Here is a 12,600-nt window from a genome sequence, read left to right as displayed (position 1 = left end):
GACTTTTAGTCCAATCAGAATCATGGGATGCTGAAGCTGGAGTACAGCACTGCTATCTAGCTGTCAGGGTTTAAACCCAACACAAAATAAACCTCACTAATTATTAACACTAATGGACAAAAGTATTGGGACATTCATTCATTGTTTCTTCTGAAGTTAAGGGTCATAAAAAGAGTTTGTCTTGCTTTTGCTGAGGTAACTGTCTCTACTGTCCAGGGAAGAAGGCTTTCTACTAGATTTTGGAGGATTGCATTCAGCGCCAAGTGAAGTGTTAGTGAGGTCAGGATGTTGGAGGCCACCTTATCCCCAACTCCCCAGCTCATCCCAAAAGTACTGGATGGAGCACCACCATCATTCCAGAAAACACAGTTCCTCCACAGCTCAATGCTGGGGGGCTTTATACCCCCCTCCTAGCCCACGCCTGGCATTAGGCAGCATGGTGCCTACAGGGTATCTACAAGCATTTGCAGATCTGTGTCAAATAGCTGAATGCATTCATTAGAAGGTGTGTCCACAAACATTTGGACATGCTACTTGGTCTCATAAGGTTAACAGTTTATGTGTCGCGGCTTAAATCCTGACCCTTCTCTCGAGTTCTTGCCGCGACCCCGTACAACGTCTCAGCCTTAACCGTCCGTAAGTGCTCGGGGGCAGCTAGCCACTACTTTAACATGACCTTCGGGTCAAAAGTCATCATTCCCCGTCAGCTCTTGACTCCTGAAAGCGACCGCACACAAACACCTAAATGGTGTCGAACAACCCCGCCCGCCCAAACCGCGGCGTCCGCTAGCTTTCTCCCAGCGCCAGAATGCCTCCCTTAAGTGCTCCCTTTGTGTGCCGTGTGAAGTGTGTATCAACTCGGCCATGACCCCTCTCCAGTGCGTGTCCCAAGGGTGGGCCGCCAAGTCAGCGAGGGTCAAGAGAGGTCAGCTTAGATGCCCTTTAGCTTTCTCAAACCCTCGACTCTCGCTCCAGGGCAGGCTAAGCTTTTCTCTCTCTTTTTTTTTGGGGGTCACACTTTCCTGATTCCTCTCTAACTGCCGCTAATAGTGTGGGAGCGAAGGGGGTTCCTGTAGCTTAAAGGAGCAGTTTGGTGAAAAATCAAGTAAACATGATTAATCAGTGACCCCAGATGCAGTCGAGCTGCCTAGACATGTTCAGTGTCTGGCGTGTGCTACTTTAGTTTAGAACAGGAGATGCTAGGCTAATGTTGCTAACAAACACTGGGCTTAAACTGTCACCAATTAACAAATTGATGAATGCAGACCCAAAAAATGGTTAATAGTTCTCTTTACCTGCTTAAAATGCATCTAGATCTTCATTTATTTTTTGGTGTGGGCATATCGATGTGGTTTAGATCGAGGAATAAATTATTACGGTTACGTTAAACATAAGAAAAATGTGTTTTAATTAATTGCAATCAATATATTCAACCTGTATGTTTTTGTTTTAGCTTTTGGTGGGATTTTTTTAAGCAGATTTGATTTGCGACAAATTACGTTTGCCGAGACGAGGTTGCGGACAGTCCAAGCACGTTGTTTGTTAGCAATGTTAGCCTAGCATCTCCTGTTCTAATCTAAGGAAGCACAGGTCAGGCATCAGATGCTCGTCAGCTGCATCTGGGCTGATTGATAAACAGTCAGAAGCGTGGGAACCCTGGTCTTGTATCCAAGGCTGCAGGATGATAAGCAGGCCCAGGACTAGGACAGAATAGGAGTGGGAAAGGTGGTGGTGAGGAGGTGGTTGGGGAGGAGGGGGGCAGTTGGTGGAGGTATTAGGTTTATGTGTGTGGGCGGGTAGAGCACTTAATCTCTCTACGCTGTTCAGGAATCCTGCCGCATAGCTTCAGCTCAGTCACCTGTGCTGGCCCAGCTTCAGCTCCTACCACATGGCTCGTTAACCCAGGAGCTGACGCACAGCAGGCGTGGCCCCCCGGTGCACTGTGTGATCATGAGAGAAAGCGGGTCGGAGGAATAGTCCGGCAAAAAATATAATTTCTATCATTTGCTAAGCTTTTCGCATAGCCAGCATTGGGAGGGTTACTACACTAAAGGAAGAGCATTTATTTGTCTTTGCTGTATAAATACTGAGTGTGTGATTTTGGTTGGGGTGAAAAAATGCTCAGATACGGTTTTACAAGCCTGTTTACCACCCTGTTATTTTGCCTCCGTTTGAAACAGTTGATTTTCCAGGGGACAAGGTACGAGGTGCATCGGGACAAGGTGCGAGGAGCACCATCTGACCTTTCCTAACGGGATTCTTAACAAGCCATAGCCCTGACAAGCTAATTTAGCTCTGAGAGCTTTCGGAGAGCTCAGATCTCTTGGAGTGCCCAAACTTTGGCATGGTACTTTTTTTTCCCCCTTTTTTCAGTCTGAAATAAAAATATGAAATATTACACTAATAATACACTGCTTAAAATTGTGAAAATCTTAATAACTATTGGAGATCGGTTCATCTTCTACCTGCTTTACTCTTTAAAACCTTTTGACCCATAAGACCTGAGGCCCATGCTTCAGTTCCTCACCCTTAAATGACATCATTTACACATTGGTCTCATAGTGGTTAAGGAATAATTCACAGTGGATATGGAATCAAGGGAATGATTCATAGGATTTATGGAATAATTCATAGTGGTTGCGGAATAATTAATAGGATTTACAGCAAAATTCATAGCCATTATGCCATAATTCATCATGCTTAGTGAATAATTCATAATGGTTCTGGATTCATTATGATTACTGAATAATTCATAGTGATTACTGGACCATAGCTCTTGAATAGCTCTTAAATCAGAAATGGCCCAGGGATTTCAATGATTTCTGGCTACTAGCTAATACCTCACTATCCTGTAAGACAGGGGTTCCCAACCCTGGTCCTGGAGGACCTTCCTGCCCCCATCTACCCTGCTCCCAACACACCTGATTTAGCTTATCGGCTAATTAGCAAGCCTTTCCTGAGATGAAGGTAGTGCGGGGTCCTCCATGACCAGGGTTGGGAAGCACTACTGTAGGACAGACTCTCTCCTCTTTCTTCTCCTTTCCCTCTGTCCTTCCACTCTCTCTCGCTCTCTCGCTTTCCCTGCTTGTGACGTTATGGAGTAAAAATGCAGAAGCTCCACTCCTCTCCTCACGCAGACAGATGGAATGGTTGGCTGTGCCAAAGAGATTCATCTAGGACCATTCTCTTCCCATCAGGAGATGCTTGAGGAAGTCTCCAACCCAGGCTTTAATATGTCACATCAATTACATCAGAGCTAATCCAGCTATTTTACCAAAACCCAGCTTTCGTAGTTTCGGAGTTTTTGGCCTGTGACTTTCTCTCAATGGAAATGCTTGAGAATTAAGGTGCTACCAAGGGTTCTTTGAGCTATGCTGTAGAAGAACCGCTTTTGGTTGCATGAAGAACCATTAACCTTTAAATTGGTGGAGAACTTCTACAGGTGGGGGTTTAGGATGATTTGGAGATCATGGAAAGGGCTGTGCGAATTAATGAGGGCTGTTCAAAACCAAGTGGAGCACTGTATGCTAAAACCCTACTGTTATAAATTAATTAATACATTTTTTACCTTTTACTCCTGCCAAAGTTTTTACATTTTATATTCCAATCTGTTCATCTGTTTTAATTGTTTGTGCTTCGCAGGCAGCGGATCTCAGCTGGTGGTGACATTCTCAGCCTTTCTGAACGGCCACTACACACCGGCTGACCTGACTGGAGATATAGCGGTGTCCTACAGCTCCCCCACAGGTATGCCTGCACACACTATTCTTCACTGTGCTTTATCCATGGTGCGTATATGACTACTCAAAGAACCACTGGGAAGTTTGATTGAGTGTTTGATGTATAAATCCATATATAAGTATTTATAAATCCATATGTGAGTGTATATATCCATCCGATTGGTGGTCAACCTTTTGTACATGGTTCTTGGTATGCAGAGCTTTTGTCTGTCTCACACAATAAGTGCCCTGATCATTACAAGGCAAAGAACCCTTGTAACCTCATTCCTCCCACTCAGCCCTATATAAACCTTAATTCTCAATCTGCCTCCCCTTCTTAACCTCCCCATCTTAACCTTTGGCTCACCCCTTGTAGGGGCGAGATCCGAACACTAGCCCAAAAAGTCCTCTGGGTTTGCCTCCCTACTTCAGTTCTAAAGGGCTTGGGACATGCTAGCAGAATAATATACTACTACTAAAATACCTACAATATTAAAGCTTTAATTGTGTAATAAAAATCACACTAAATGGACAAAAGTATTGGGACACATTCTCATTCATTATTTTTCTCAAAATCAAGGGTATTAAAAAAGGTGCTTCTACTAGGATTTTGCAGGAGCACTGCTGTGAGGATTTAATTGTATTCAGCAGCAAAAGCATTGTTAGTGAGGTCAGGATGCTGGATGATCACCATCCCACCTCATCATCCCCAACTCCCTAACTCATCCCAAAGGTATTGGATGGAGCACCACCATCCATCATTCACACAGTTCTCCCACTGCTCCAAAGCCAATGCTGGGGGGCTTTATACCCCTAGCAGCATTGCGCCAGTAGGTTCATGTTTGTTTACCTGCTCCAGAGAGTCCTGCTCTATTGGCAGTATTTCTCTACAGGGGCTAGACAAGCTGTTTGTGTGTGTGCACATGTGTGTCAGCAATGGGTGCAACTTAAAGTAGCTGAATGCATTCATTACAAGGGGTGTCCACAAACATTTGGCCAGGTCGTGTCTCTTTTTTTTTTTTTTTTTTTTTTATACACTCTTAAATATTAAGTATTAAAGGAGATTATTTGAGTAGGACCAGAAATAAACATCCTAAAGGTTTAACAAGCCTTCATCACATGATGTACTAATAAAGGTTCTTCTTTGGCATTGCTTAAAGAACCTGTTGCAGAACCTTTATTTAGTATAGACTGAAATATCGCTGTCTAGCTCCTCTCTCCCTCCCCCTCCTCCATATCATTCAGCCCTGCTATTAAATCAAAGTCTAAAGCTGACCCTTGATCAGCGTTTCTCCAGAAACTCCGTACATGTGGGTCTTGGCCTGTGTGGAGGAGCAGGTTCTGGATCCAGGCAGCGTTTAGGCTCTGGAAGACATTATCCTCTTCCCTCACCGAGCCTCTTTATTTCAATGAAAATGTCATGCCGGGTTTTTATGATTACTTTACTCGATTCGAAATGTTCACGGAGAAAAAGTGAAAAGGCTCACATTTGTGCTGTTGTTTCCCTTGGACGTCGTTCTGCTTGGCAGCGGCTCGTGGAAAGCTTCCTAAAAGAGCTTTAAATCTGGAATCCCCCCCCTTTGCTTTTATTGTCCCGCTAAAAATAGTGAGTGGAAAGGTTCTCGCTCTCCTTCACAAGCCAGGCCTGCTCAGTCTGACATATTAGATCACAGGTAGGACCCAGTTCTCTCTCTCTCACACACACACACACACACACACACACACACACACACACACACACACAGTCACACCTTTTTTTACACAAGCTAGTCATACAGAGGGGAACCCCTATTCTCAATGGAAACTCGTTCCCATACTGCGGCCGCCTTACGACATATTTTGAGCTGCATCGTCTCGCACATCTACAGCACCTCTCTAAAGCATTCAGCCCTCTTAAAAGTCATATTTCACATTTGTCTGGATTGCAAATGACACATAACACAGATTCAGATCCCAGACTTGATTAGATTTTTTTTATTGCAAATTATTACAATACAGTCAGTTTTCATAGTCAGAACTGACAAATATTTGCTTATTATATTACTTGCATAAGTATCCAACCCCGTCACCGCCTCATTGATAGAACCCACTTTTGCTGCAGTAACAGCTTAACCCATTAAACCCTAGGATCATTTTTCAGGTGTCATACCTAATGTATAAACTGCATTATCTGGTAACCGATTAGTCTTGCGTTATTTGTGGCATCCCACAGGGTTCTATTGTAGGACCTATGAAACTGACGGTTTTTAAAGGAACAGCAACCAGTATAAACAAACCTAATATATTTCCACCTAGTACAAAACAGACGCTACTGCAGAATCAGTGTCTTTCTCTTCACCTGACGTTGGTTCTAATGTTATGGCTGATTGGTGTATTCTTTCAGTACATATTTAAGACTTTTGAGACTCTTCCGCTCATTAATGCCACGGGAAAACGACAGCTTAGTCATGTCCAATACCCACCCGCAAGCAAAGCCTCGCCATCCTACAAAGCCACCAGCACTGGAATGGTGAGGGCTGGTACGTGCTTCCTCCTACCTCTCTCAAGTCAGGCAAGGACTGCCACTAACGCAGTGTCATTGGAGCGCAGCACGCCTGGAGGACTTTTGCTACCTGGCTTAGTTTGCAGGAATTCCTGCCCTCCCTCCCCCTCACCCCCTCATTACAACTGCCAGTCTAAGCTCTGACCTGATAGGATTCACCCTTTTTGCGACACACACACACACACACACACACACACACTCATACTGTATGGACGTACACACTTCAAAGGCACTCATGCAAGTCATTTTAAGGCTTATACCACATACTTCACATTCACTCCCGCTCACCCTGAGGTCTGTGGGGCAGCTGTCCGTGTCACATTAGCACGCCTGCTGTCACCACGCCAGCATGGTCCCCCTACACCATCACCACCCCCACCCCCAGAGTAGCCGTACGCCTAGAGCTGAAAAAAAATAAGGCAAAAAAAAAAAGACCCAACACTAAGAGGGGATTTGCACCTGTCGAGTCCACTTTGAAAGCCATTCAACTAGGATTTACCCAAGTGGCCTGTCTAAGAAGCCTTGTCTCGTAGAGTGGAGACAGATGCTCTGGGGCTGTATGAACTACGGTACACTTGGGGAGGGGAGGCACTGGGGGGGGGGGGGGGGTGACTGGTGGCAAACGATGACGTCAAGTCAGGCTTTGCTGTCATTGTTCTCGTCAGAACCAGGGCTTGGAACCAAATAGAGTTCTATGAGGGGTCTATCAGCTGATAACCCGCCTCATCTGTCCTGTTTTCTGATCAAATAACTATGCAAACAGGGTCATAGGGTTGTGGGTTCAATACCCGGATCCGCTAAGCTGCCACTGTCAGGCTTTTGAGCAAGGCTCTTAACCCTCTCAGCTCCAGGGAGTGCTGTAGCATGGCTGATCCTCTGGCCTCAACTTTCCAAGCTGGGATATACACAGAGAGGATTTCTGTCAGTGGTGGCTCAGTAGTAAAAGTGCTAGGATTAGTGATCATAAGGTTGTGGTTTTAAGGCCCTTAACCTTCTCTGCTCCAGGAGTGCTGTACCATGACTGACTCTTCGCTCTGACCTCAGCTTTTTAAGCTTCGATATGCAAAAAGAGAACTTCTTTCAGTGTTGGCTCAATGGCTAGGTTACCAATCCCAGGGTTGTGGTTTTGATACCCAAGTCCACTAGTCTGCAACTGTTAGGCCCTCGAGCAAGGCCTTTAACCCCAGTATGACTGACACTGTGCTCTGACCCAAGCTTTTTAAGCTGGGATATGTGAAGGGAAGAATATTTCCAATGTTGGCTCAATAGTTAGAGTGCTAGGTTATTGATCATAAAGTTGTTGGTTCGAGACCCAGGTTCGCTAAACTGCCACTGTTTGCTCCAGGAGGTGCCGTAGCACGGCTGACCCTGGCTTTCTTGACTGGAATATACAAAATGACGAACATTTCCAATGTTGGCTCAATAGTTACATTGCTAGGTTATTGATCATAAGGTTGTGGGTTTGAGACCCAGGTTCACTAAACTGCCACTGTCTGCTCCAGGAGGTGCCGTAGCACGGCTGACCCTGGCTTTCTTGACTGGAATATACAAAATGACGAACATTTTCAGTGGTGGCTCAATAGTTACAGTGCTAGGTTATTGATCATAAGGTTGTGGGCTTGAGACCCAGGTTTGAATTGTTCTTCACTTTGAATGTTCAATAGCTGAGATTGCTGGGTTATTGATACCTTGGTTCTCTAAGCTGCCACTGTTAGGCTCTTGAGCAAGGCCCTTAACCTTGTTGCTTGAGGGGGGCGCTGTAGCATGGCTGACCCTGTGCTCTTACCCCTGGGATATGCAAAGGAAAGAACTTTGTGGTACTGTACAAGTATATAATGACTAGAGAGGCATCTTCACCTTTCTAACAGTCAGAGCAAAGAGCAAAACATCAGCTTCTGACGTGTAACGGTTCATTTTGCCTGACATTGTAGCAGCTATTTGTCTTCTACATGTGTGGGAGATGTCAAGTTCTAGAAATACAGCGTTCTGCATTCTCTTGCCTTTTGCATTTCGCCCGTAGGCGGACACTGAAGTGTGTATGAGAAAGAAACCCCGAGTGATAAATGAGCAAAACGTGTAAACGCATCTATCTCTCTCGCTGCCCTGCGCTAACCTGCTGTTTTGGCAGTGGTCGCCGGTGTTCGGAGCCAAGAACCAGATGCTGGGTTTCATCAACTCTAACGAAGCATGAAATACACAACGAGTGAGGCTTTGACTCCTAAGCCTGCTACCAGAGGAGCCTTCCTCACCTGCTGATTAGCACACTGCACTGTTTTTTAGCTTTACACCCATTAGCTAGCTACCAGTTCCATTATATGCTTTCCATCTTGGAGCAAAGCCCAGGAACTAAGAGCAAAGAGATTTGGGGCTTATGATGGCTTATGATTTTGGATGTTTTCATTTTTGGGTATATATAAAGGGAGCGGGCCCTTGTTGAGGTCTCGAGAGGTCGAGAGGTTGCTAACGGAGAAAGGTCAGACTTGTTGGAGCTGACAAAGGCTACAGCAGCTTAGCAGAAAAGCACCTCAGAATGCCCAACACCATATCCAACTTCAAGAAGGATGAGCTACAACAGCAGAAGACCACGTCAGGTTCCACTTCTTTCAGCCAAGAACAGAAAGCTGAGGCTGCAGTGGCTCAGCACAGGCTCACAAACTGGACAGCTGGTTGAAGACTGGGGAAGCGTGGTCTGATGTGGTCAGAATTTGGCACCAATAGAATGAATTAAACTATGGACCCAACACACCTTGTGTCAACAGTCCAGTCCAGACTGGTGGAGGTGGCGTAATGGCTTGGGAAAGGGCAATTTCTTGGGTATTGAGTATTCAAGACCCTTCAAGACCCGTTTGTCCATCTTCTAACGGCTACGTCCAGCATGACGACAGCAAAGTCTTCTCAAACTGGTTTTGTGAACATTCAGTGGCCTTCCCAGTCAGATCTGAAGCCAGCAGAACACATTTGGGGTCTGGTGAAATGGGGAGATTCACAGCCTCCAGATGGGCCTTGTGGAAAACCGAATGGACCTAATGATGCAAGCGGGTCCATTTCATTGGTTGTCTCTTATTATTATGGTATTCTTTGGGACACACCTTCATACTCTATGTTGATAACACCCTGCTACATTCAGCAGCAGTTTTAATGACTTGCAACCTCTTAATTCTATGTATTGACAAAAGTATTGGGACACTAAAGAAACTTTTGTGACATCTCATTCTAAATCCAAAGGCCTTAATATGGAATTGGCCCTCCTTTGCAGCTCTAACAGCTTCCACTCTTCTGGGAATGCTTTCTGATGTTGGATCAGAGGGAGGGCGTTCTAGATCCCAATGGTGTTCCATGCACTGTTGTTGGTGGAATATCTAGGAGGGAAGTTCACCAGCTGACTTTTTCAGAACCACGCTGGAATTCAGTGAGCTCTTTAGAACCACCCTAATGTGTGTAAAGACCGACTGCGTGGCTAGGGGCTTGATTTTATGCACCTGTGGTACTGGGACTGTCTGAAACACCTGAATTCGGTGACGAACAGGTGTGTCCAAATACTTCTGTCCATACAGTGTATCTTCAGTTAATTAAATGTTCCAGAGTGTCTGAAATAAGGAATAAGGTGGATGTGGTTTAAACTGACCTTTTTGGGCGCCGTTGGCGTGTACACCCTGCACTCGCCCGTCATAGGTAGCGGCGTAGAGAGGAGCGCTGTGTTTTAGGAAGCGTGGTCAGAGTGACTGATGTGGTCACTACTTAAAATGCCTAGGCCTGTATGTAATGGCGGTTTTCTCCTTTTTAACGCATACATAAAGAGGCGAGACGCTTACGAGGAGCCGTGGGGCTCGCAGAGGGGAGTTACAGTTTCCGTTATGACAGGCCGGCCAATGGTGTGTGTTCAGACACGGCTCTGTCCGGCTTTCGACAAACGCAGCAAGGCCCTTCCAGACCGGCCTAGTGTGGCAAGCGGCCATGCCGCATCGAGTCCTGGAAGCTGAGGGACATTTATAAAGCCCCAGGCAGGCACTGGCACCTCCCCAGGCCAGACGCCCCAGACGCAGCCCGTTCCAGCTCCGCCTCAGGTGTTATTTCAGAAGGTGCGACACTGGCCGAAAAAGTGTTGAGTGCCACAGCTCTTATGGGCCGGTGCGGAGGAAACTTTAGAACCTAAAGGCTTTTTAAAGAGGAGTAAAGTCGTGCTGGAGGGAGAAGTGCTGCTTTTTACGGTGAGGCCCTCCACTGTAGGTTTCTCTCCGCACCTGTTGGCTTGTCTGGCTTTAAAAAAGAAATACCCACCAAGTGGTCAGATTCGTGCAAATGCATGGTTACTTATCTGTAAGGTGATGTTTTGCCTAATTCAAGCTTCTTGGGCCTGTTCCTGGGGTGCACTCTGAAAAATAAAAGGTGCCTAAGATGGTTCCTTGAGGGATGCCATTAAAGAAGTGGCTATTCTATGGCATTCCTCAAAGAACCATCCAAGGCATCTTTATTTTTTTAGTGTTGTCCAAGATCAGGTCTAAGAAGCTTGAACTTTAAACCCTTAAAAGGTTCTTCACACGCTCCCATTTCTATTACAACTTCACCTCTGCCTGCAGTTTTTATTGATTGTCTTTAGAGTAAAATAAAAAGTGCCTCAGATGGTTCCTTGAGAGATGCCATAGAATAGCCACTTCCTTAATGGCATCCCTCAAAGAACCATCCAAGGCACCTTTATTTTTTTAGTTTTCTCCAAGATCAGGTCTCAGAAGCTTGAACTTTAAACCCTTAAAAGGTTCTTCACACTCTCCCATTTCTATTACAAACATGGTTCTTCATGGTTCTTCTCAAAGTTTACCTCTGCCTGCTGTTTTTACTGGTTCTCTTTAGAGTAAAATAAAAGGTGCCTCAGATGGTCCTTAATTTTTTTAGTTTTCTCCAAGATCAGGTCTAAGAAGCTTGAACTTTAAACCCTTTTAAGGGTTTAAAGAACCTTCACTTGATGTAAAAGTTCAAACTTCTTCCTGTTCTTGGAGAAAATGAAGGTCCCTCAGATGGTTCTTTGAGGGATGGCATTAAATAAGTGGTTATTCTATGGCATCCCTCAAGGAACCGTCTGAGGCACCTTTTATTTTACTCAGTCAGTAAAAACAGCAGGTAAACTTTGAGAAGAACCATGAAGAACCATGTTTGTAGTAGAAATGGGAGAGTGTGAAGAACCTTGAACTTTTACATCAAGTGAAGGTTCTTTAAACCCTTAAAAGGTTCTTCACACTCACCCATTTCCATTACAAACATGGTTCTTCATGGTTCTTTTCAAAGTTCTTCTCATTTTAAGCACCTTTATTTTGAAGAGTGTACCTCTGCCTGCTGGTTTTACTGCCTGATACCTCCAGATCCACCCTGCTTAAATGGTTCTTTGCCAGATTAGAGTTCTTCAGATTGGTGGAAAACATTTTGTAGATGGTTCTTTAGAAAAGACCTTTTCTTTATGGCACCAAAAAGGGGTTCCACTGTTACTACTGGATCCATTCATCACAAGCCTACACTCTTTTAAAGGTACTTTAATAAAGGCAGTGGTTCTGTAGAGAGCCAAAAAAACATATCTGTCTATATCGACCCATAAAGGATCTTATATAGACACAAAAAGGATTCCTCTGTTGTTACAAGTGAAAGAACCCTTTTAGTGCTATCTAGAACCCCATTTTGAGTGTTTTAAGGGTTACCCTTATTTTTCAGATCTTAGTGTTTCTTAACTCTTCCCACTATGTATGAAACTCACAGCTTAGTGAGTTGTTTTTGTGTGTGTGTGTGTGTGTGTGTGTGTGTGTGTGTGTGTGTGTGTGTGTGTGTGTGTGTGCGCTCTTAAAAGTGACATTTCTTTTCCCTCCTCTCTCCTTCTGCTGCCTGTGAAAGAGCTGAACCCTGCAGGTGAGTGCAGCCACTGACAGGAAGGACTAGAGCAGTGTTTATGTTAGTGTGAAACACGATAGCCTCAGAGGTCTTTCACACACTCGCGCAGAGAAAAATCCCTCTATACTCTCTCTATACGTCTCTCGCGCACACACACACATACACACGGCACCACTGTACATACACAGATTCCACATGTATACAGAAAACCTTAGACATATACAACACAGGCCTTACAGAGACATAAACATACAGTCATGCTTTCATAATCCACATGTGTGTACAGCCCCCGTCGCACGCCCCCCCATCCACCAGTCACACCAGTCGCACCAGCCAGCCTCACGCTCTCCAAACCTCCAGCCCCGGCACAGGTTTTGATTGTACTGACCGATGGAAGTCATGCGTCCTCATGTCGCTTGTTTTTGAGGAACCGTCCCCCTTTTTTTTTTTTTTTTTTTTTGAAGCATC

General features: G+C 45.0%; 1 protein-coding gene across 3 annotated transcripts in view; it reads left to right on the top strand.

Annotated features, from left to right (window-relative positions):
* Window positions 1–12,600, top strand: part of bbs9 (Bardet-Biedl syndrome 9) — a 157,432-nt gene that overhangs the window by 35,242 nt on the left and 109,590 nt on the right. For 2 of the 3 annotated variants that reach the window (XM_072668458.1, XM_072668460.1), the window contains exons 15-16: window positions 3,643–3,747; window positions 12,136–12,150. In XM_072668458.1, the coding sequence (XP_072524559.1) occupies window positions 3,643–3,747; window positions 12,136–12,150 (120 nt within the window). The remainder of the gene's footprint in view (window positions 1–3,642; window positions 3,748–12,135; window positions 12,151–12,600) is intronic. The other variant, XM_072668459.1, reaches the window with a different exon arrangement.

The sequence above is a fragment of the Salminus brasiliensis genome, chromosome 23, assembly GCF_030463535.1.
Source record: "Salminus brasiliensis chromosome 23, fSalBra1.hap2, whole genome shotgun sequence".
Lineage (NCBI taxonomy): Eukaryota > Metazoa > Chordata > Actinopteri > Characiformes > Bryconidae > Salminus > Salminus brasiliensis.
The sequence above is the reverse complement of the archived record's forward strand: the minus strand, read 5'-3'. Positions and strand labels throughout refer to the sequence as shown.